Here is a 25,148-nt window from a genome sequence, read left to right on the forward strand (position 1 = left end):
ACATTATGATATTTAAGAGAAACAGCGTATCTGCAAAGTATTCCAAGAGGGTGAGCTAAAGACAGCTTCTGTTAGAACACAGTCTGTGTAGAATGTTTAGGGGGCCAAGCAGGCAACAGGCAACTACACTCCTAAGAAGGCACAATCTGTACAGAACTGCAGTGCAGGGCATGAATGTGGCCCAGTGTCAGCCCTCAGAACCACAAAAAGGAAAGGGTAGGAGGGAAAGAAGGAAGAAAATGTGGCAATAAATTAAGAGTGACTCTAAATAGGGTATAAAGGTGTCCGTAATTTGTGTGTCTGAACATGTGTATGCCTGCATGCGTCTTTTACATTTTCAGTAAGTTATTAAAGATTTTCTAAGAAAGGCTGGCAGACAGAACAGCAAGTCAAGGCCTGCCACCAAGCATGATGTCCTAAACTTGATCCTGGAAACCCACATGTTAATAATGAAGGAAAGAAATTACTCCTCAGAGTTGTTCTCTGACCCCCAGACACAACTAGAAATAGGCTGAAACACTAACCTGCAGATGGAGGACTCTGAATAACATCTGAAAGGTTGTAGCCTCCTGAACTGTCTGAGCGCTTCCGTGGCTTCTTTTTAGCTCTTGTTTTCGCCTTCTTGAACATAGTTTCCCTAGGAAAAGCAAACATAGAATCAATAGCCTAAAGAGTGCGGTCAAGCAGAAGCCACGTAAGGACATGCAGGCACCAGTTACACACCCAGGTAGACCTGGGCAAATCACTAACCTTACTAGATGATACATCAGTGTCATCTATTCCTTGCTTTAGCCCCAGCATAGCTGTGAAAGTTAAAGAACCTGGTGTTGGCCACAATAGCCACCAAAGAGCAGCAGTCAGAGTTCTGTGCTACCATATCACCAAATGTCACTACAAGGGCTACCAAGTGTTGGAGAACACAAGCAGGTTGGGACACACCCACTTCCACAGACACTTCCCCAAGAACACCGAGTACACTACGACTTGACCTACAATGTGGGCCTAGTCACATACATGCATGCTACAGAGCCACTCAAGGACTCTAAGGACAAGGGGACCCTCAAGTTCATCAAGGCAAGAATGATGACACACATCTGTACCAAGAGAAAGTGACGAGAGCTGAACAACATCCTGGCTATGACAAGGAAAGCGGTTGCCAAGAAGGAATGAGCTTCCTTCTCCCTCTACTCATAATAACCCTTTACAGAACAGATACAACACTATACATATTTACATGAACTATAACCTTCAAATAGAAACATTTGGGAGGGTGTATGCTTATTTGTACAATGTGAGGGCATTGGGGGTCCTGCTCCATCACCTTTTACCTTATTCCCAGGAGACAAGATCTCTCACTAAATCTGGACCTCTCAATGTTTGCTCTTATTACTTCACACTAGCTTCCGAGGCCCCCTGCCCTGAGCCTGCAGCCTGGCTGGCCAGCAAGTCCCAGAGATCCTACTGTGTCTTACCTCCCAGTACTGCTGGACTTTTAGGCATGTGGCCAGAGCTGGGTTGTACCTGACTCAGCTCTCATGCTTGTGCAGCGGTGTTCTTTCCCGTGGAACCAAAAAAGAACAGTTCTTCTGTGAGGTACATAGTTGTTTTTCTAACATAAATGACCTCAGTGCCCAAAGATTTCACACAATACCAAGCTATTTGGCCCACAGAAATAAATAATTCTATAAGTAGCTGATGTAAGCCTAAAATACTAATTAAGTATTTACTCTATACAGAGGCTGTCAAAATCGTTAGACAGAATATTTTATTGAGGGACTCCCAAATGTCAATCTTTGTGGATCATTGTTGTGGTCTTAATTGGAAATGGACTTGGTCCTCCCAGACTCATGTATTCAAAACAGTCCTGGATGGAGTAAGATTCACAAGTAGGGTCACAGGAAAAGACTGGATATAAAGAGTCCAATTTCATCAACGAACTAGCAAATTTATGAGTTCGCATCTCAGTGGGCTATTCAGATGTAAGGTCCTAACTGGAGAAATGAGATCACTAGGGTATTCCTTGAAAGAGTGTGTTGTGTCTTGGTCTCTTGTTCTCGCTCTCTTTGGCCTTATGGGGTGAGCAGCCCTGCTCTGCCAGCACTGCTGTGACACCCTACCTTACGCCTCAACAGCAGAGGAGCCAGGTGGACAGGGACAGAACCTTGGAAGCTGGAGGTTAAAGCGAAGCAGTCCAGGTCTACAGAGAGGATGCTAAGAAAATACCACTCATGTATGGCTGCTGATTCCTGTCTGGACCCTCTGCAGCTCAGTCTCGCAGTACAGACCTGTTGTCTTCTACCACGATGGAGGGGAGGCAATCATTGGGTGAACAGGACTAAGAAAGGGATGGGATGCCCTTGTCCTGTTCTTCATGAGCCCGGCTGCTGTAACTGCCAGCATTCCCAGAGCTCTTCATTACTACAGAGCAGCAACTTCCCAGCCTCCAAGTCCAGCCTCATCCTGACCACTGCTAACACCTTCCTGCTCTTCTGGCTGAAGTGCAGCAGCCACATATTTTAAATGTCTTCACCGTCACCTCAGGTTTGGAGGGCATCACCAAGGCAAATGCACAAACTAACCTGTCCATCTACCTGAAGGCTATGTTATTTTTATACTTAAACGTTAAAATTTTTAGAATTAAAATATCAATTATGTATGTTATGTCAAAACTAAAGCTGCAAATTTATATTTCCTATGTCAGAACATCTCAACTGACAATAAAAGTGCAAGATGTCCAGTGGGGTAAGGAAGAGAAAGAGGGGAGGAAAAAAGAGAACAGGACTTACGAGTAATTTGGTTCCATACTTATTTCTTCTTTGAAAAAGACGTCTCCGTCCTCTGCTTGCACAGAGCTAATGTCTGGTCCATCCTGATAAGGCGTAATGACTCTTCTGTCCATTGCTGGAATCTACAGAATGAAAGACAGCACGTTTTAAATACAAAATCTGTAAAGATCTTCAAAACTTGATAAAATAATACCACTTTTAATTTCAGGTGGTAACAGTAAGTAGAAAAAGTCTAGGGTGCCTAATGACTCTCAAAATACAATGAGGAAAGAAAAATTTGAATAGATTCATTAAAAAACATATTATGTAAAATTTCTGGGGTGGGGGTGAGAAGCAGCTCTGCTTTTTTATCACATGCAGACGATCTATCTCTCAGGAGTCATTAGTCCATGCCCTGTACTGTCCTGACCTTTGTGACTAAAACTCTGAAAGAGCAGTTTTTATTATGAAAAACTTGTAAGAGATGTGTGAATTTTACCATGTCTTCAAATTTTGACTTTCACACTTACCTGTGGGATTTTAAGGAAATTTGATGTTCTAATTTCTAAAGGATAATGTTTTAAGTGGTCATATCATAGCTTACAAAATCTGTACTAAAAAAACAAAAAATCTTACCATTTTTCGGTAAAATATGGAAAGATCCTTCAAAACATCCTCACTTAAAACATCAAGAGACCTGAAAAACAGAAAATAAAATTTTAGCTTAAGACTCAAACGATTTAGCACCTATCAAGATTTTTAAAGCATGTTTATCTCAAATAACTAACAAACTTCATTTTCAAGTTTACTAGCTATTAAAGTTACTTTTGGAAATAGGTTAATATGCTATATAGAACCAAACCAACTTGTGTGTTATGGATTTCAGGAAACCAGCCAACATGTTACACAAATACCTTGATAAAACTGAAAAACACTCATTTCTTCACCTTCATCTTCCACAAACTACACTGCTTAAGTACTGTAGTGATAGAATGCTGGCTTAAGCATCAGAGTATACAGGTTCGACATAGCATCAAAAGTACTATCAATTACCTCCATGACAGTGAGCAGCTCACTTTGCTCCTGAGTCAATATAAAATGACGTTTGGATTACATCAACCATATACAACAGAAATTTCAAGTCTCAAAAGTCCCAACTAGTACTTTAGGTATCAGTGAAAATTTAAGACAAGGTTTATATCCATTTTTATGTATGTATATATATTTTTATATATAATTGTTTTATACATACAAAGTATGTGTACATATTCACATACAATTTGTTTTTTTTTTTAAGCTATTCTACACCTAGCAGGAAGCAACTTTCAAAGTCAAATCTGTGTCACATCAGTTTTCAACACCTGCAGCGTAATTAATTGCAACAGGTTACAATGCTAAGTCAGTCTACACATGCTGTTTTCACTTTCAGCAAACATATACCCAATTAAGAACAGTTACCTTTACATACAAAGTTATGTTTGTCTACTCAATATAAAACTGTCTCAACAAAAAAATAAAATAAAATCACTATTAGAAGCCCTGGAAGTATCCATGGCCCCTCTAATTCTGAACATGCTGACTCTTAAGCGTTTGCAAAACTCTTTCCATCCAGACAAACACATTATTCACTTTTAAAGTCTAGGTGCATCCTTTATTTACATATGGACATCTGTTTGTGCTAATCATACAGCCCAGGAACTCAACCAACCTTGCTTCAAGTAAAGCTGCCATATTCAGTCCTATGAACTGTAAACAGGACAGTTTCAGCTGACCAGCGTTGTACATTGCTGCAAACTCCAGCAGCATAGCAGCATTCTTCAGGGTGACTGCAGAGAAAAAGAGATTTACAAAATTAAATGGAAGTGAATTACTTTTATAAGTGATATACTTGCATTTCTAAAGTTACAAGAATTCAACATTTAAAACAAGGAAACTGTTATCTTAACAAATGAATGCTGTGGCAAATACAGAGATGAGTTTCATTACAGCATGCCAGAGTAAGCTTAACTAGTTGCTTTCAAGGGAAAAAAATAAGCTTGCACACACAAAAAATTTAGAGGAAAAAAAAAAATAACCTACAGAAGGGGATTAATGTTAGCTAAAAGCAGTATGTAAAAACTATGGTTCTTCCTCCCAACAGCCTTGTGTATTTCTCACTTTGACCAGTGAACACCTTTCCTTTTCATTCGTCTAGTAGAGTAGTTAGCTCTCCTTTAACACTAAAAATCAAGTTGGGCACGGTGGTGTGCGTCCTGTGATGCCAGCGCTTGGGGAGCTGAGGTGGGACTTCAGCACACCCACCAGGCTGGACTACACAGCAAGATCTTGCCTCAGAACAACAACAACAAGCTAAAAAGGCATTAAGTCTAGGAGAAACTGATGAATTATTTCTCAATGTTACACTAATCCGTACGTTAAAAGAGTATATATCTAAATCTTACTGTAGTATTGCCCATGCCAGTGCATAAGACTATACAAAAGCCCGGATTCATAGCATCTAGTAATGTTCTATGTCAAGTGTTGTTTTGCTAGAAACCCTCCAAGGATACTCCACCTGCTCATCACTACAGCTCTTAAAGCTCTGGCCTTCTTACTTATACAGAGCTCCAGGCAACAGAAGAACATACCTGCTTCCTGCCGTCTGTCTTCTCCCATTTCTTTTTTCTCCCCTAAACTCTGTCAAATGTTACTATTGCAGTCAGTCTCTGCCTCCCTCTGATTAAGCTACAACTGCAACTGATGATGAAATCATCTAGCAGAAGGAAGCACATCACACAAAAGCTTTCCTTCAACTGTTGAGCTGGGACTGAAGTATGCGATACCTAACCAGGCTTCTGTAGGACCTTCCTGCTGGGGAGTTATCCACCTGAGAAGGCAACTGTGCAGCAAAGATACTCTGGGAGGTCAGCAGAGCCCACTGAGCCAGAGGAAAAACCTATACCATGGCATGCAAGTCCTTTGCTTAGGCAAAGAAAATCAGGGCTGTTTTTGCTATTGCTAGCCAAGGAGAAGATAGCATATAGGCAAGCTTCGAGAGAAAGAAAGAAAGAAAGAAAAAAAAGAAAGAAAGAATTTCTTCCATATTTCCCAAAGCAGCCATGAAATGAAAATACAAAACTAGCCAAAAAGCTTGCACATCAGGTTATAAAAATCTACAACTTTCGTATTAGAATAAGCAAAATTATTTCCATGAAGAAAGGAGAACTGTCATTTAAAAAAAATCACTGGGCGATGAACAAGACAGTTACACAGAGCACAGTGTAAACGTGACAGTAAGAACCAAATGATGGAAAAATGAAAAACATGTGGCCATTTCTACAGCTTGAAGAATCGGGGTACAAGAGGAAAACCACAAATAAAAATTAGTATTTGATTTCTAAGATGAGTGTTTAGGAAAAACACTGAACAATTGACCAAAATAAAAAACAGTAAAAGCAAAAAAAAAAAAAAAAAAAAAAAAAAAACAGTAAAAGCTTTAAAAGAAAAACACGCAACCAAGAAAAAGGTAAGGGTAAAAGCCTACTTTCAAACCATCTCTACTAAAATCCCCAGACAGACTGGAGTCCCCTTTGTTATCTGTGGTTTCATGGCCTGTTAACTAAAATACTTCCTACATCTAAGGTGTGTGTATTTTCAATTATTTCTAAGAAAAGCATGTGTTTACAAATGATAGCATATAATAATCTAATGTCTTGCCCTTTTTCTGTGTTTTGTTTGTTTGTTTTTGATGCAGTCTCACTATGCAGCTCTGGAAGCTATGTGGAGCAGGAGCTCTGGCCTGGAACTCACTATGTAGACCAGGCTGGCCTCCAACTCACAAAGGTCCAGCTCCCTCTGCCCTCCAAGTGCTGGGACTAAAGTCATGAGCCACCATGCCCAACCGTCTTGACTTTATTTTTTAAGGGCACACACACAAAACAATGTTTTTTTCACTAAAATGGACTAATAAAACTTATACAACAAAGTCAATATACTGCAATAACATTAGATCAATCTGAAAACACAGTAATACTCTAATTTAAATTACTCACGTTTTTCAGTCAATGCTACTTCACACATCTCCTTTAACCTAGTTATGAGGAGCTGATCAGCTACTACAAGAACACTACAAATAAAATCCACATTTTGAGACTCTAACAAAAGAAAAAGAAAAAAATTACTGTTACTCTGTAACCATTATAACAAGTAAAATCAAAACAAGTTAAGAAGACATCAAGATAAAGAGGCTTATGACTCTTTTCTACATGTTAGAATGACAACTACAACAAACTGTGAACGCATTAAAATATCTGTACCTTTTGGATGGATAACTAGAAAAAATCTACCACCAAATGTCTTGGTGTTTAAACTTTTCTATTACTATGATTTTAAAAAAACAAAACAAAACAAAAAACCAAATAACAACAACAACAACAAAATCCAACTAAAGCAACTCAAGGAGAAGGTGTATTCCGGTGTATTCCGGCTCCCAGTTCCACGTCTAGTCTAGCACAGTCAGGGCAGCAGGAGCGTGAGGCAGCTGATAACATCACAACAGTGAGAAGAGAGCAACAGACACTGCTCAGCGCCCTTTTTCTATTCATATACAACCAAGGACCCCAACGTTTCCATCCACCCTGGGCGATTCTTCTTACCTCCATTACCATAACTAGGATGATCCCCAACAGGGGCATCTCCCTCCCAGCTAACCCTAGGCTCTGTCAAACTGACAGTTAACACTAACCACACTGGGCCATACATCTCACAATGGGAACCACAAAATGCTCAACTCAAGTGATTACTTCAGTGTGGACTTCTATTAGAATTTCTGACTTGTTTATAATTTCCCATTGCATTAAGAAATAGTCCAAAAACTATTAAGTAGTCAAGTCCCCCATGTGTGTGGAGGGCCACACACCTATCACCTGTGGAAAGCATTAACTGTCCTTAGTGGTCTATCAAACACAAACTTGGGAGAGGAACAGGTTGGGAGATACACAGGAGGGGTTGGAGGGTAGAAGCAAAATGGCTCAGGCCATAAAGGCCTTGCCACCAAGCATGACAATTTGAGTTCAATCTCCAAGACACACAAGGTGAAAGAAAAGAACCACATCCAGTTATTTATCTTGGACCTCTAGCACCAGGGTCTCCAACACCCTCATCTAGCCTCTATGGGTATCTGCATACACACAGCACGCGCACACACACACACAACTACACACACACACAGAGATGTGTGCGCACACACAAATTAAAATTTAAATAGTGGCAAAAAGAATTCTGAGAATAATTGTTTTGACAAAGGAATTGACTACAAAACCTGTATACAGAAATAATTAAAACTACGAAAGCACATCCCATGCTCTACACTCGTTGTTACTGTTAAAATGGCAGATTTCTCACATTACTTCACAGATGAAAATATTGTACAATTTGAAAATGGTGACCAGGGCACAATTTTAATTTTTGACAAATAACAGGTATGTACTAGACAATGTGAAACTTGATAGGTGTTTATATCTGAATTTTTATAAAGAAATATATATACTAACTATATTTTAAAGTCTCAGCTACACACTCAAGTACACAAATCTTCAGACCACCCAGACTCCCTTGGGTAGACTGGTACTTCCTACAAAATGCACCACTTTCAGAGAACTACCCTGCTTTACTACACTTCTCTTCTTCCCTAGCTTGATTCTCCACTAGGTGGTCATTTCTTACAGACAGACAGGGTTTGGTCACTTTTTAAAATAAATCCTCAATGTAATCTGTGCCTAAAAACTCACAGTATAGCAAACCCCATGCAAGGCTCAGCAGAAAACTGGAGCAAACCACACACTGCAACTACAAACCACCTCCTACATGAGCTTCCCTTGAAGACGACTGCTCCATTGCTCAGACTGTACCGGAAGAGACCCATCCCGCAGAGAACTTGTCAAAAACTACACTCCTTGTAGTCACTGATCTTAGTAACAGAGATGGACAGAGAGATGACACTTCTATCTAATGTCAACCATGACACACAACTCTAAAAAGAATAATGTAATTTTCCTGCTTGATTACTATTTGTAATAATCTCTTACCTATTTTGAATTAAGCCTCTAAGTATAGTTCATCTCAAGAGGAGACTGTGATTTATGTAGACTGTACAATTCTCCTATTAGAACAAGCCAGCTAACTGTCCTTTTGTCGGTACCTTTTATGGCCGCAGCTTCGTCCGTGTAGAGGTAGTCCAAAATAACTTTCAGAATCTCAGACTGCATTGGCATTTCCAGAGCTGCACAGCTGGAGGCCTATGTGCACATGAGACAAAGTAAGCCTGTTAATCCGAAACAACAAACACTATTGTAGTCTAACTGAGTTACGACTATGACAACTTTAGACAGGAAACTACACCAGAGACCCTTGGAAGGATTTATAAAACACAAACCCAGAAGGAGACATTTAATTTAAAACATTAAAAAGGGATCACACATAATTTACACAGATGAACCGAAGAGCTAGTTCAAGGCGCCAAGGAGCAGCCCTGAATGTCTTAATGTATAGCCCCGTTATATGCAAAGACGCCTACGCATTTTCTATTCCCACCTCACCTCAATCCACGAGCTGCTCAGCATGCTGTGGAAATACTCTGCAAGAAAAACAGTGGGTGAGAACAGGGAAGCAGGACCAGAGAAAGTACTCAGCAGCTAAGAGGTCCACCTACCAAGTCTTGCACAGAGCACACATTTATGACAGGGGAATTCCTTTCCATCTACAGACTTCATGGTAACATCATACAGAAACGAACTGAAAAAAAAGTTTAATCAAATAAAGATCAATTTCTTGTATATTTGCAGACAGGGTAGAAAGCCCAAGGACTGGCTTAACTTTAATCCTAGTCAAACGCTGGCAAGAATAAAACTATGGACATGAATGTGCTTCTTCTCTCCCTATCTCAGGACAGACAACAGTAGTCAAATCATTTTTTAAAAAATTTTTTGAAAAGGGAACTGAATATTAAACTTTAAGACCTTTCACTTGATTTTCTTTTTTTATTGCAGGCAATAGTGAAAGTCAGAGCATACTCAAAGCTCTTCACTTCTCCTGTTTGAACAGCCTCCTGCAGGCCAAGTAATGCACAGAAAAGCCCAGTTTCTCTTTCTCCAAGACTGCACCTGTAAAGCATCTAACACAAAGCTTCTAACACTATACAGAGAATACTCATTCTTGGGAAAGTATACTCAGCTAAACAGTCATCATCATGATGGCCATGCATAACAACCTGACGGGAGGTCTGCATAAAAGCCTACCTGTAAGATTCAGAACTGAAGAAAAAGCAACAATAAAACAGAAAAAACAGACAGAATGACCTCCTTCAATCACCTGAGCAGTTAATGCTTTAGTCAATGGCTCCTCCCACCCAAGAAGCAGGGAGGTAGGTGGCCGTGGGGTATCTTCCCTTCTCATGAGGGCTGTAAGCAGTCCTACTTCCATCTTGTGAACCAAAATCTAAATATGAAAGGCTGGTCCTCATTCACTAACTTACCATTTCTTCTGACTTAGCTTCAGTTTATTACCAGTTTTCTTCGCAATAACATTAATTTTTTCATTTTCAAATCTGACTCCATCTAACCTACCAAGGAAAAATACAAATTAACAAAAGGTGTATATAGTCTTCTCCTAAGACCGATACACAAGAAAATCGAACAGACAGGCTTACAGTTAAACACAGCTATGTCACCTCCTACAAAGTATCAAGAAACCTATTCCAAGTTATAATAAATCATAGCTTTAATTAGAATTGAAAACAGGTTTCATACTATTATTGACAATGCACAAGTCAGAGCTAAAAGGTAGTCTTCCTGTATTTTCCAGTGAGATTCACCACACGCATCCCCCCACCTGTGACAAAGGCTACAGTAGCACAAGCAGCTTCACATGAACGCCTTGTAAGAGAAACAAGAGTGTCAGTGCTGACTCATAACGTGACAGGTGCGGCCAAACACTTTAGGTAAGTCCACAGCTAGCCTTTATCTATAACACAAGGACTTTACATACGGAGAAACTGAGGTTCATAGAAACCTGCCCTGGCCCAGGTGAGTATAGAGCAACAAAGCCAACACTGTACAGGTCTTTCGGCCACCAGAGACCTTTCCAGCATGGGCCAGGACTTGCCACTCTTCCTGCTACACACACAGCACACAGCACTGGAACTTACCAGAACCCTTTCTGTTCTTTCATTTTAAATGAGGAAGCCCCTTAGTGATAACCACCAGATCCACGTCCCTCTTTCCCAAAGACAGAAGTAAAAGGGAGGACAGAGACGGGATGAAAGGGGAAAAAACAAAACAAAGCAGCAGATGCTTCAAAGAGGGCTGTAAGAGGGAAGCTTAGGGACACGGGATGAGGAACTGTACCTGCTACTCAAATTACTGAGGCCAAATTTCTTTGCAGCACTCTGCAGCTTCCGTACAGGATCTTCTTCCCCGGCACCTTTTCCCTTCTTGGAAGATTTGTGTTTGCTCTTCTGCCTTTCACTAATTGTGTGAGTCTGGTTGCTTCTGTAAACCTCAAACGCTGCCTTCTGTTCAATATCCTCATGACAATTCATTTTATGCAGATGAGAACCTGGGGAGCCCTTATACTCTTCCGGCTTCTTGTTCACGATCACTCTTGGTTTGAAGCCATGAGTTAAGAAGTCACAGGTATCTGTGTACATGAACTGTAAGAGGTATTCAAACAAGTCAGGATGAACTTTCTCCACCACAAAAAGATGGCACCCTGCAGCATCTTCGTCTTTGCGGTAAACATCTGTCAGTTCTAAAGGAGTGGCATTTGAAAGAAACAATTTCTGGAAGAAGTCAGAACGCACTGCCAAAACGTATTTATGTGCAGGAAAGAGTCTATTGCCAACTTGAAAGGTCACGTCGTGGATGCTGTCCATTTCATCTGCTTCCCTCAGGAGCCTGCCAAATTCTTCAAAAAAGGATGATGAAGACACAACTGGAATTTCATAAAGGCTAGAAATGAAGCAAAGATAATTACTGCAGTGAGCAAAACAAGGAGATGGATCCCAAGCTGGTTCTCTTCAAGAGAAATGGTTTACTTAAATTAAACTTAAGACATGTTCAATTCTAGCATTTTCTAAAATACAACATATCACCCAAAAAATGTTAACTAGTTTATCAACCTTTAATGGTTTTCTATTCATTTTTACATACTGTTAAACAACATATCTGAAAACAATAAAGTAAGAAAAGTTCCCAAGTTTTTCCTTTCTTGCATAATTTATTTTACAAATGAAGAAGAAGAAGAAGAAGAAAAACAGGAACTAAGCAAATAAAACTAAGGGCACAGATTAAAGAATAGTTACACAAGTGAAAATATATATACAATCAGTCTACAACCCTGAGTGCTGCATGCCTATAATCACACCTTGCTCATATCTACTTTCTCCCTACAAAGGAAAGTGATTAATGCTCCTATTCTGCCTTGGACTGGGGGGTTTCCCAGCTTACAACACTTTCAGTGCTAGATTGGGCACATGGGCAAACCAGAATGGATGGTGACCCAACTTCCAGGCCCTCCTCTCTCTGCCACTGATGCTTATCTTGTTTCTCTGCTGAAGCACTTAGAACATGGTCTCTGGGATTCTACCCAACATGTGACCACACCATCTCTCTTTTGTCAATTATCTTATTCAAGAGTCAGAAACTTTTACACACTTCCTAAGAAATAAACTTGAGACCCTCAAGTATAGCACATACTAAAGACAGACTCTATGCAGGCATATACATTTGTCTTGATATTTTTCAAAATCAGATATAAACTAAGGAGAACACACTACCCCCAGTGTAACCAACACTCCCTTCTGATCACCCTCATAACACACTCATTTATTGAAGGTATCTTTTGGTAACAGTTCCTCAATTAAATTTGCATCAGGAGCTACTGAAAAGAAAAGAAGGTCTAATGATTGCTCCCTCTAAAAATAAAATATATTAAAGACAATTATACCTTGTTTTAGGGTCTGACTGTAGGATTGCAAAGTTGCACCCACTTGCATCTGTGCTGACACTAACAGCTCTATGGGCAAAGGGAAGTTTCTCAAGTCGAATTCTTTCATACACACTATTTGTATCAGAGACACAAGACACATCGGATGAGGAATGATGTAGGTTTGGTAAAATGTCTGCTAAAAAGAAAATAAAATGAACTCTCGTTACTTAAGGCTGCAATGAAATTATTAGAGATTTAGGAGTAACTGGGATAAAAACTGATTCAAAAATATAAACCTATCTTCAATACACATGAAGTTCTAAAGAGTTTAGAACCTCTCCATCTTTAACACACTACGAGCTATGTACTTTCTATATACACAGAGAATTTTCAGAATTGGCCATAATGTCTTCTCCCAACAAACACACCTTCCACACTACAGCAGGAGTTAACCTTCAGAATGGCATGTCCACCTATAACAGCTTTGGATGAACTAAGTGTCACCACACACTCCCTCCTTCCTCTCACAGGCACTGACCACACTATTCTACTGCTGTTGAGTCAGTGATCACCAAAATAAACAATCAATAATCAGCAGGACTAAAGTACTCCTATTCTCAACAAGTCCAATCTACCAAGGAGCATGTACAAGAAACAGATGACAAAGAACTGGTCAAATTCAGTCTATAAAAACAAAAAAAAAGTATAAAATGTTTCCATTTGGACATGACACTTATAAAAAAAACTTATTCTGGCTACAGCAGAAAAAAACTTAAATCTGAGAACATACAAAGACTTTATTAATTACTTTGAGTCAACAGCAATAATAAAAGATGATACAGACTGGGACTGTGGCAATCAGGAGGGAGGAAAGGAATGATTTTTAAAAATTTAAGATAGGAGTAGCGAACTTGGTAATTGTTAGATGTAGGGGAAGGAGTATGGGTGTCAAGGATGGCCATTTACTAGGACAGAAAACACTTGAAAAGCAGCCGAGGGAGCAGAAGATCATGAATTCTGTGACAACCCTAAAAGAGCGATGCAAAGCTATAAAGATTTGCAAGGCTTCTTCAAGACAGGCTGTGCTCTGGTTATATTTTCACATGTAGCCTATTTCAGTCTCCTGGACTTTACCATGCTTCCTCTCACACCCAGTTATCCCATCCCTATGCCCTTAAGAAACTCACCGGGTGGTAGCACCTTTAATCCCAGCACTTGGGAGGCAGAGGCAGGCAGATCACTGTGAGTTTAAGACCAGCCTGGTCCATAAAGCAAGTCCAGGACAGCCAAAGCTATACAAAGAAACCCTGTCTCAAAAATCAAAAAATCAAAAAATAAATAAGAAACTCGTGTGCTCAGTATATTTTAGCTATCTGTCTCAAGAAACTTTAGTAAAAAGTATATTTTTCAGACTATAAGACACACCCAGTTTTTAGAGCAGTAAAACAAGAAAAATAGTAAAAACAACAATCAGACCATAATGTGCACCCTAATTTCCCCCTGACTTTTGGGGGAGGGGGGAAGTTTGTCTTATGGTCCAAAAAAGACAGTATCTTTTGGCTATGTAAGCTATGAGTCCCACATTTTAGTATTATTAAAACCCTGCCCAGTATCTAGCCCACAGTCAACACTCCTTACATGTTTATAGACTTGAGTCATCAATAAGAAAAAATAAAACACAGCAAATCAGTGTTATGTAAAATTCCTTGTTTTATGATTTTTAATTTTAAAGAATATTAACTCTCAGAGTAATCATAAATATTCTTAAGATAAACTGTAAGCACATAACAAGTAATTCCACAGTTCAAGAGAACATAACGAAGGACCACAATGCCTGAGAACGCATTCAATACTAATGACAGAGAGGGACACCCATGCCCTGTGCCATAAGTGACCTTACAGTCTATAGGATACAGACACTGAACTAACCACAAAGGCAAATACACAAGCTAGGGGTCAACCAAGCGGTACTAACACATTAAAGACTAAATAGAGGACTTATGTGCAGCCATTCAAACTGACCTTTCTTTTCAGAACTCTTTCTTTTGTCCTCAAACCATTTCCCTTTAAATCCTTCCCCATCCTGTGTGACGAAAAGAGTTTCATTTCTATTTAAAGCGATATCGGAGATTGACACCTGGCGTGGATAGGCCCATCGGCACTGCTTCAGAGAACTGCTGAGCGATCTCCAGCAAAACACCTAAAATGACACCAAGCCACAGCGCATCATAAAGCAACCCAGCATCAGGACAAGCAACATCTGAGTTTAGAAACAGTGCTGTCAAAATAAAAGCTGTAACTCGTGTGCTTCAATGATTATTCTTCCACAGAAAAGAGAAATACTACAAAAATCAAGAAAATGTTAGGGAACTGAGCCTTTCAGGGAAGTAGACTAAGCCACATGAAGTATTAAGATGTGTTTCACTCCTCCAAAGGAGATGCTATTTTCCATATGACTTGCTTGTAGTATCAGTGTAGCACACTAAAATGCTAGAGCCAATACTTCAATGCCAGATAATGCCCAAAGTCAAATCGACTCACTCTCAAGGATAAAAAGAAGATATGCTTAATTATAACTAAAAAACCCTTACATAAGGAAGTGATGCCAGCAATCCTGGGATTGGATAGGAGTCCTGCTAAACTACAGAGAGGACCTAGGGGAGGGTGCGGGGCTGCCCTGCACCTCACCTCTGTCTGGGCACCTGCCACACTCTCAGTCTGAAGCTGCTGATAGACAGGAAGAGGCGTTTTTACTTGTTTTAAGACAACACTTACTATACAGGCCAGACTAGCCTGAGAATTCATAACTCCTAGCCTGAGATTAAAGGAGTGTTCCACCATACCCAGTAAAAACTGGTGATTTCCAAAAGTATGACTCCTCATAACCAATTTTCTTTTTTAAAGTAAAGTACAAATAGTATCTGACAAAGTCATTTGCTTCAAGGGTCATGTTCCCACTGTGACACTAACAGCTACAACTTGTGCCTATGAACACCCAGCAGGTGGAGCTTTGAGATTGCATCATGCTGCTGTGTGAGAGGAACGGGGTTGAAACAGGTCTTCGAAGCAGCCCAGGCTTCACTGCAGTGTTCTATGTAGCCAACATGGCCTCAACCTCCAGCCAGCTAAGACGCAGAAAAGCAGCACTCCGCCTGCCTGAAGGCTGCGGTTTTCTGGGAGGAAATAGGCACTCTGTGGTACTGAGAAACATGCCCAGATGGAACTATTCAGTTTTTAAAATGTGAAGCTTCATATCACTATTTACACCTCACAAAATATTTTATATCGTTATTTTATGGAAAGAAAACTGTTTTCCTAACCAGTGTGTAAATGTATCAGTGATACTAATACATAATACACAGATATAATGTTAAGCTTAAAGATATTTTAATTTTACAATGCCATTCAAATTTAAAAGATGTCTATAGTTTATGATATAATTATAAGCCTGTATTATGCATATCTTTATATAATAATATATTTTAGGGCTGGTAAAATGAGTTCCCAGGTAAAGCTGCTTACTGCCAAGCCCAATGACCTGAGTTTAATACCTGCAGCTTGATTGGTATCAACAGAGAAGGAACTCCACCAACTTTTCATCTGGCCTCCACATAAGCACACCCAGAATTTGTATGTACGCGCATGCATGTACTCACACACACATATAATTTTAAAAGTCTAGCAATTTTATCAGAGAAATGCATTGATACATTTGTCCAAGGGATGAAAGTTCCATTTAAGAGATAAGGTCTGGAAGCACACTGTTGTTTACGCATGTAATAGAATAAAGGGCACCATAATCTCTGCATACAGAGATAATGTGCACATTTATATAAAACCATAATTGGGGACAATCTTTTCGATTTTAGCACAAATCTGTAATATGCTGCCTGTTTACTGCTACAAAACTACTCACATGACATTTTCTTCTATGTCTTTCAATATATTTTTTAAATTTTTTATTAATTTATTCTTGTTACATCTCAATGGTTATCCCATCCCTTGTATCCTCCCATTCTTCCCTCCCTCCCATTTCCCCCTTACTCCCCTCCCCTATGACTGTTCCTAAAGGGGACTTCCTCCCTCTGTATATGCTCATAGGGTATCAAGTCTCTTCTTGGTAGCCTGCTATCCTTTCTCTGAGTGCCACCAGGTCTCCTCCTCCAGGGGACATGGTCAAATATGAGGCACCAGAGTTCGTGTGAAAGTCATACCCCACTCTGCACTCAACTGTGGAGAATGTTCTGTCCATTGGCTCAATATTACTTATCAATACAGTTTGTATGCCAAATAATTCAAACTTCTAGTTTTCATTTTATGAATAAATAAAACTTTAGGATACGGTTTCACAGCAGAGGCAGTCCTGTGTCTCAGGAAGGCGAGTTCCACACTGAGATGTCAGAGAAGGGAAGGAGCATCAGTGGCAACCATCACACACCCGCACTACATGTTATCACAGTCTGCAGCCATCCCACACCCACACCACATGTTATCACGGTCCGCAGAAATCACATTACTAGCCTAACGTAAAACTATACTCACCCTTCCAGCTCCATCCAAAGCAAGAATGTATATTTTCTGACCCCCATTTTCTGTCAAATGTTCAGGATCAACCTTGTATTCCATACAACCTCCAGACACAAGAACCTTTTTCAAGTTTAGTTGTCTAAATGAAAAAAGTCATAAATTAACATAATGTGCCATGAAAGTCCTCCCTGGCTACTGCTAATAAACTCAACCCATCAGCCACACTGTTTGCCTGAGTGCCTGATGTGCAGGACACAGTGTAGAGCCTGCCAACTGCTACTCTATAACTGTCCTCTCTCTCAAGAAGTTTACTTGCTTTGAAAAAAATAATATTTTCAATATTACCATGTGGTAATTTAATCTGCATCAAAATAACTAGTGAAAATTTGAAAGGATGATATATTCTTACAACTTAATGTGTTAAGGGGAACTTTTTGTTTTCTGAATCTTAATTAAACAACATAAAACAACATAAACTTAACATTAAACTACAACTTAACATTCCACAAGTCAACTCACACCTATTTAATTGGTTCAAGGAAACATGTGAGATCACATTTTCATGATTCTGAAACTAAATGCAACCTACAATCAATGTCACACAGGGAAGATGAGCTGTGGTAACCGAATGTCTGGCACATTCAGCTCAGCTTCACGGTTAACAAACTGGCAAAGTCACCATCTCACCAACACCTTCACATGTGAGCAAGAACATGTTTGCTGCATTTACATTTAAATCCCTAATTGCCTCATAAACTAGGCAGTGTGTCCAAGAACTAAGTTATATTTTTCCAGCAATCAGTTATAGTTGCGCAAAGATATTCCCTGTTCCAATGAAATAGTAAAGAATTAAACATTGCTCAAACTTCTTAAAAGGTCTAAAAAGAAAAAGGGTTTCTATAAAATGTAAACACTTTCAAAGGACCTAAAACAATACACTGTTGTCAAATCAGATATGAGTTAATCAACTACTAAGGACTAAAATGTATCAGAAATACAAGATTAATTCCCAATTATTTCAAACTCCTGCTCTTTGTATCATTCTAAACAAAGTCTCAGGTGGAACCCTGAGTATGTGTATAAATGAAAGGCTGCAATGTCCTGTGCATCCATGCCTAAACTTGATTCTATATTCTTTCATATCCCAAGTAACAGCTGGTTTACTGTGTATTACTACAGCCTGGAAACAGAACAGGCCACACTGTACCAGGATAAGCATAGCAGTTAGATTAAAAAAAAAAAAAAAGTGAACCTGGATAGAGTGTCTATGGTAAACAATTGTTTTTAATAAATAGTATATAAGATGTCAAAGTCTACAGATGAGACAGTGACCACTTTATAAACCACAAATGAGGCTTAGTCTATTCTGCATACCAGATACATTGAGAAAGAAACTAAACCTTGTGGGACATATCTCACGTTAAATATGATTCAAAAATATTATTTTACAGTTTGCAAACAAAATTTTTATATGTTCACTGGGCCTCTGTCAAATCATCAAAGAAAATGATTCTTAGTTTCCCCTTCCATACTGTCTTCTCAAGGAGCACAGCTAGCAGCTGGCAGCTGGTGAGTGGCTGGAGACCTGAGTTCTTAGAGCTTATAACAAAAGTTTCTTTCCAGAAATGAACATACTTAGTTGCCATCTTCTTGCACTGATAGTCTGCAAGTAAGTAAATATCTCCCCTTGTGGTGACACAGACTGTGGCGCCATCACTTGCAGCTACCAAAGACATGACGATATCCTTATGATGAAGGGCAGAGACTTGGCGAGGGGTAGTGACATACTTCTCTCCGTTGGGATCCAGTAAGTGACCTGAAAGTTTACACAAATAAGCAAACCATAAAGTATCTACTCTCAGATCACACTGTAGTTTTTAGATACTGCTATGAAAGATTCCTTACCCAGCTGTCCACCATTCAGTCCCAGCGTGTAAACAGCTTCTCGCGTCCACAGCACCGTATGAAACCTGCCTGCAGCTACTCCAATGATGGTCCTTCCTTTCAGGTGTTTTGCCTGTATCTGTTCAAAATGACAAGACTACAGTCAACTACATATCTAAAATCTAGTGCAATTTTCTCTAAGATAGAGTACAACAGGTAGGAAACACCCCCCTCACTGCTTCTGCCTTTTCAACTTCTAACGCATCTCACCACTCATGGCAAGACCCAACTCCTCAGAACACACTGACACAGCCACTTTCAGTCATCAGTTTTTATAGACCGAATTAGCACTGTATAAAATCCAAATCATTAAGATTTTGGCAATAATAAGCAATATACAAAATAACCATTCTTAAAACAATATACAGTGACTTTTAAATCTGGCATATGCAGGGTCTTACAATGGCGGTGTGCTTGACATTTTGGCCCAGATGATATTCTTACATGACAGACTGCCTTATGCATACCTGGGCTCTACCTACTAGCTAGCTATCATTGGTCCCATCATCCACTCCTGCTAAACTGTCTCAAAATACTGTCATATAAGCCCTGAGAAACATAGCTTTTTATCAACTTAGGATTCCAAAGTGGCCATAAGTCTACAAAACAAAACAGCCACACGTTGACAGCAAGTTAGAGAATGCAGATCTTTCTGAAAGTATTCAAGTAGAGACTATACCCAAATATCCTGAGTAATATGGCTGATCTATTAGCAATCCAGAAAGGGAAAGAGAAGGACTTACATACTTAATTAAAAACATCAATTCAAATACAGTTTTAGAAACAGAAGATTAAATCAAAATGGAATTTAATAGATAAGGTGTAAAGTGATGCACTGAAAATATCTGTCATGGGTGACAAGTCTAATATCACATTAATTTAGAGTACTCCACATATGTACAAGGTTTCTATATTTGGGGAATGGGTACCTTCTGATGGTGGCCATGTGCTGATTGGAGTGGGAGAACGGTGGACTTTGAACCATATACCTTCATGCCAGCAGTGACATTTGAGCAGAGACACATTTAAGTAAGCAAAGGTTTTTTTTCTTAGTGCCCTTGTGCAGGTATGTTATATTGATAGATTTATTTTTAAGAAAAAAATTGTGTAAGTGTCAGACTATAAAATATGAGGCTGACAATAAATTTAAGCAGTAAAAATCGTGTCTAGCTTATAAGAATCTTGACTTCAATCCCTAGCACCAAAAAAGGAAAAACAAAAATGGAAAAAAAAAATTAAACCAGGCTCATCTGTGCTTCTACACACTTTAAAGTTAAATCTATGGGCTGGTAAGATGGCTCAGGGGTTAAGAACCTATTTGGCTCTTGCAGTGAGCCTGAGTTCAGTTCCTAGCACCATGTCGGGCAGTTCACCACCACCTGTCACTCCAGCACTAAGGGACTCTTCTTACATCCAAAAGTACCTGCCCTCAGGTGCACATACACACACAGAGACACACACATATAAACATTACTCTATGGTAATTTAGTAGGCAATTCCCCCAACTACACAATCACCATCACCCACGTGCTTTTATTTTTAACTTCAAATGAATGCTAATTTGTGTCATAATTTTCTTATGGGAAAAGAAAAATATAAGCAGCATAAGAAGCCCTGAGTGAGTGCAGACCTGAGTTAATGTGTACTGTTGACAGGGCACAGCCATGTGGAGGGCTCTAACCCTCCCCTGTGCTGTACCTAATAAACATGCTGAGGTTCCAGGGTACTACTGGTGGTAGGTGCCCTCCATCAGAGGAAGCACACCTCCACTTGATCCAAGCTTTCCTGTCCATGCCTGTCTGTCCTTCGTTCTCTCACTGCTGCTAGCCAGGGTTCTGGGACCCAAACCATATAGGTCTTATCAGAAAAGTGTGTCTTCCTGGAGATGAAGTGGACTAAGTAAATAGCTACTCCATTAGTAAGTTACACCTTTTATCCTTATAAATTTTATCCAAATAAATACCTTATTGGTTTAAAAGCAGAGGCTTACCTGTCTGGGGACATTAGAACTAGAAGGTGGAGGAATAATTCCTAATTGGTGAAACATGTTGAGACCAAATGTATAAACACATCCATCTTCAGTTAACACAACAGTATGATCCTTAGCAGCTGCCACTTGGGAGCAACTGTGACCAATCAATCCTTCCACAAGCCTAGGAACCTAAGAAGCAACATTAACTTTATAAGACTCCAAATGGTATGGCTGGAAGACTACTGTCCAGAGGAGATGTCTACATCTTATTAAAGAACTGGTAAGCTAATGAAATTATGTTCATGGTTTATAAGCAAAATAGATTTAAGGCCAGTAGGGAACGTTTATTACATATTCTCACTCCCCCCCACAAACCTGTCGGTCTGTCTGTCTCTGTCTGTCTGTCTCTGTCTCTGTCTGTCTCTGTCTCTGTCTCTCTCTCTCTGTGTATGTGTATGTGTGTATGTATGTGTGCGTGCACGCATGTGTATGTGCACATGTCTGGAGGTCAGAGCAAAACTTGTAGGATCTCCATCTGTGAATCCGAGTGATCAATCTTATTTTTTTTTTTTTTAGATTTATTTATTATTATGTATACAGTATGCATCAGATCACATTATAGATGGTTGTGAGCCACCATGTGGTTGCTGGGAATTGAACTCAGGACCTCTGGAAGCGCAGTCAGTGCTCTTAACCACTGAGCCATCTCTCCAGCTCCATGATCAATCTTATAATGTCAGTCCTAGAAGTACCTGCTTGGATCTCAGGTGATTTTTTAAGCTCTTACTGTATCTCAAATGCAAATTTAGTTGGCATGAATAAAAGAAAATGGAGCCCTTCACTATTGGATATTTTAGGAAGCAAAGGAAAAAATACAGCTTCCCTTCAAGAAATCCCCAAACATACACTCCTGTCCCTGCGGAGTTGCCCACCCTAGACTCAAAGCTCACCTCAGCTACTTACTGCCTACTTGATCTCAATCAAATTGTAACTTTTCAGTTCCTCATTTTCCTTATCTGAGAGCTAAGCAGTCAATAAATGACTGCTTTCTCACTGTTAGTGTAATACACAAAATGCAGGCAGAAGTACTTGCCGCTCACAGGACCACTGTGAGGAGGCTCACTAACGTAACAGCAGAACACCAAATCCTCAAGCAGTGGAAGCTAGTAATGACATAGCTTTATCCATTAATAAACAATAAACACTGGAGATTTCCTCTTTCAAAAAAGGAAAAAAAAAAAAGAATCAGCCTTTTCCTGGTATGTAATAAGCTAGGTTTCTTCCAATTACCTCTAAGCTTCAGTACCATTAAAAACTAACATTCTAATTATAGAGAAAATAAAGCTAGGCATAGTGGTGCACGCCTTTGATTCCAGGGAGGCAGAAGCAGGCAGATCACTCTGAATTCAAAGCCAGCCTCGTCTAGGACAGCCAAGGCTACACAGAGAAATTCTGTCTTAAAAAGAAAACAAAAACAAAAGAAAGCAACAACAAAGAGAAAATATTGTTCTGTTTTTTAGATCATGCATATTTTAATGAAATAGTATAAGGAAATAAAAAACTGTACTTCTTCAAAGAGTTATTATAATTATTCTGACCTTTAATTTCAACTCTCTAATTTATACATACATATATAGATAAATGTATATATATATGTATGATATATACACATACATATACACATATGCAATTATTATAAATACATATATTTTCTCAATATTTGCTGTAGGCCAAATATTTGAAATACTTTCACTTTGTGGCTAAATCTTTAATTTGTATGCTCTATATTAGAAAACAGATGTCTTACAACTATTACTAATTTTGTACATTATTTTGGCCTTACAGTTGGGATAAAAAATTAATTGACAATTCTAATTCACCACGGCTTTACTGACATCTACAATGTAATGACTCAATTACCAAGCATGTCTGCTCATCTCCATGGCCTAAGCGTCCTCCACGACCATGCCCACAAGTGTAAACTTGCCCTTTCTGGGACAGAAACACTGAATGAAATTTGCAAAGCACCACCTAAGGAAAAATAGAATTGTATTATTAAACTCTCCGAGTAGTCCTTTTATTTCATTCTTTAAAGTAGAATGTTATTAATTGCATAATTTAGATAATGGGTTTAAGAATAGTCACTATACTATTCTCTTTACAAGTGTTCTAAAATAAAAACTATATATGCCTCATTTTCATATCTATAAACACTCACAAGGGAAGGGAATGAAAGCAGTTAAGTATGAAATCAAGCAGTCCTGAATGACAAAAAGTAATTGTCCTTTGTTTTCCAATTTAATGAGTTATTAAAATGCAAGAACTGAGCACCATGAAAAATGGAGAACAAAGATTACCAAATAGAATCTATATTATTAATAAAAATAGTAGAAATATCAAAAGAGTATTTATAGACGGTAGTCATTTGACCGATGCACAGGTGGAAGAGTACTTTTTTCATCTGTTTTTATAGGTGTAATATCATTATATTGCCTTACAGAATTTTGTATGTGTTTTCAAGTCTTTCTCTTTCCCATTTCCCTTCTCAGTTCCCAACGCCCCGTCTGCTGCTGACACACACTCAGTACTCACATACTCCAGAAGCAAATACGCTCACATAGGCAGGCTGCATCGTCAGAAGGCAGAAACGGTAAACTGGCATGAGTTTTAACCATGCCTATGCGTACAGACTAGCACACAGCCGCACTTTGCGTACAGACGAGCACACAGCCAGCTTTGCCTACAGACTAGCACACAGCCACGCTTCGCATACAGACTAGCACACAGCTATGCTCTGCATACAGACTAGCACACAGCCACACTTTGTGTACAGACTAGCACACAGCTATGCTCTGCATACAGACTAGCACACAGCCACACTTTGTGTACAGACTAGCACACAGCCGCACTTTGTGTACAGACTAGCACACAGCCGCACTTTGTGTACAGACTAGCACACAGCCGCACTTTGTGTACAGACTAGCACACAGCCGCACTTTGTGTACAGACTAGCACACAGCCGCACTTTGTGTACAGACTAGCACACAGCCGCACTTTGTGTACAGACTAGCACACAGCCGCACTTTGTGTACAGACTAGCACACAGCCGCACTTTGTGTACAGACTAGCACACAGCCGCACTTTGTGTACAGACTAGCACACAGTCGCACTTTGCGTACAGACTAGCACACAGCCGCACTTTGTGTACTGACTAGCACACAGCCGCACTTTTCGTACAGACTAGCACACAGCCGCACTTTGTGTACAGACTAGCACACAGCCGCACTTTGTGTACTGACTAGCACACAGCCGCACTTTGTGTACAGACTAGCACACAGCCGCACTTTGTGTACAGACTAGCACACAGCCGCACTTTGTGTACAGACTAGCACACAGCCGCACTTTGTGTACTGACTAGCACACAGCCGCACTTTTCGTACAGACTAGCACACAGCCGCACTTTGTGTACAGACTAGCACACAGCCGCACTTTGTGTACAGACTAGCACACAGCCGCACTTTGTGTACTGACTAGCACACAGCCGCACTTTTCGTACAGACTAGCACACAGCCGCACTTTGTGTACAGACTAGCACACAGCCGCACTTTGTGTACTGACTAGCACACAGCCGCACTTTGTGTACAGACTAGCACACAGCCGCACTTTGTGTACAGACTAGCACACAGCCGCACTTTGTGTACAGACTAGTACACAGCCGCACTTTGTGTACAGACCAGCACACAGCCGCACTTTTCGTACAGACTAGCACACAGCCGCACTTTGTGTACAGACTAGCACACAGCCGCACTTTGTGTACAGACTAGTACACAGCCGCACTTTGTGTACAGACTAGCACACAGCCGCACTTTGTGTACAGACTAGCACACAGCCGCACTTTGTGTACAGACTAGCACACAGCCGCACTTTGTGTACAGACTAGCACACAGCCGCACTTTGTGTACAGACTAGCACACAGC

At 39.8% G+C, this 25,148-nt stretch overlaps 1 protein-coding gene across 2 annotated transcripts in view; it reads right to left on the reverse strand.

Moving 5' to 3' along the window:
* Positions 1–25,148, reverse strand: part of Ibtk (inhibitor of Bruton tyrosine kinase) — a 66,641-nt gene that overhangs the window by 24,994 nt on the left and 16,499 nt on the right. For both annotated transcript variants that reach the window (XM_051140568.1, XM_051140567.1), the window contains exons 5-21: positions 23,092–23,202; positions 21,190–21,360; positions 19,161–19,278; positions 18,891–19,071; positions 17,271–17,394; positions 14,751–14,928; positions 12,747–12,924; positions 11,147–11,749; positions 10,276–10,362; positions 9,454–9,536; positions 9,341–9,378; positions 8,944–9,040; positions 6,797–6,898; positions 4,474–4,591; positions 3,402–3,462; positions 2,787–2,908; positions 525–637 (exon numbers count right to left, since the gene is read on the reverse strand). In XM_051140568.1, the coding sequence (XP_050996525.1) occupies positions 525–637; positions 2,787–2,908; positions 3,402–3,462; positions 4,474–4,591; positions 6,797–6,898; positions 8,944–9,040; positions 9,341–9,378; positions 9,454–9,536; positions 10,276–10,362; positions 11,147–11,749; positions 12,747–12,924; positions 14,751–14,928; positions 17,271–17,394; positions 18,891–19,071; positions 19,161–19,278; positions 21,190–21,360; positions 23,092–23,202 (2,485 nt within the window). The remainder of the gene's footprint in view (positions 1–524; positions 638–2,786; positions 2,909–3,401; positions 3,463–4,473; positions 4,592–6,796; positions 6,899–8,943; positions 9,041–9,340; positions 9,379–9,453; positions 9,537–10,275; positions 10,363–11,146; positions 11,750–12,746; positions 12,925–14,750; positions 14,929–17,270; positions 17,395–18,890; positions 19,072–19,160; positions 19,279–21,189; positions 21,361–23,091; positions 23,203–25,148) is intronic.

The sequence above is a fragment of the Acomys russatus genome, chromosome 32, assembly GCF_903995435.1.
Source record: "Acomys russatus chromosome 32, mAcoRus1.1, whole genome shotgun sequence".
Classification (NCBI taxonomy): domain Eukaryota; kingdom Metazoa; phylum Chordata; class Mammalia; order Rodentia; family Muridae; genus Acomys; species Acomys russatus.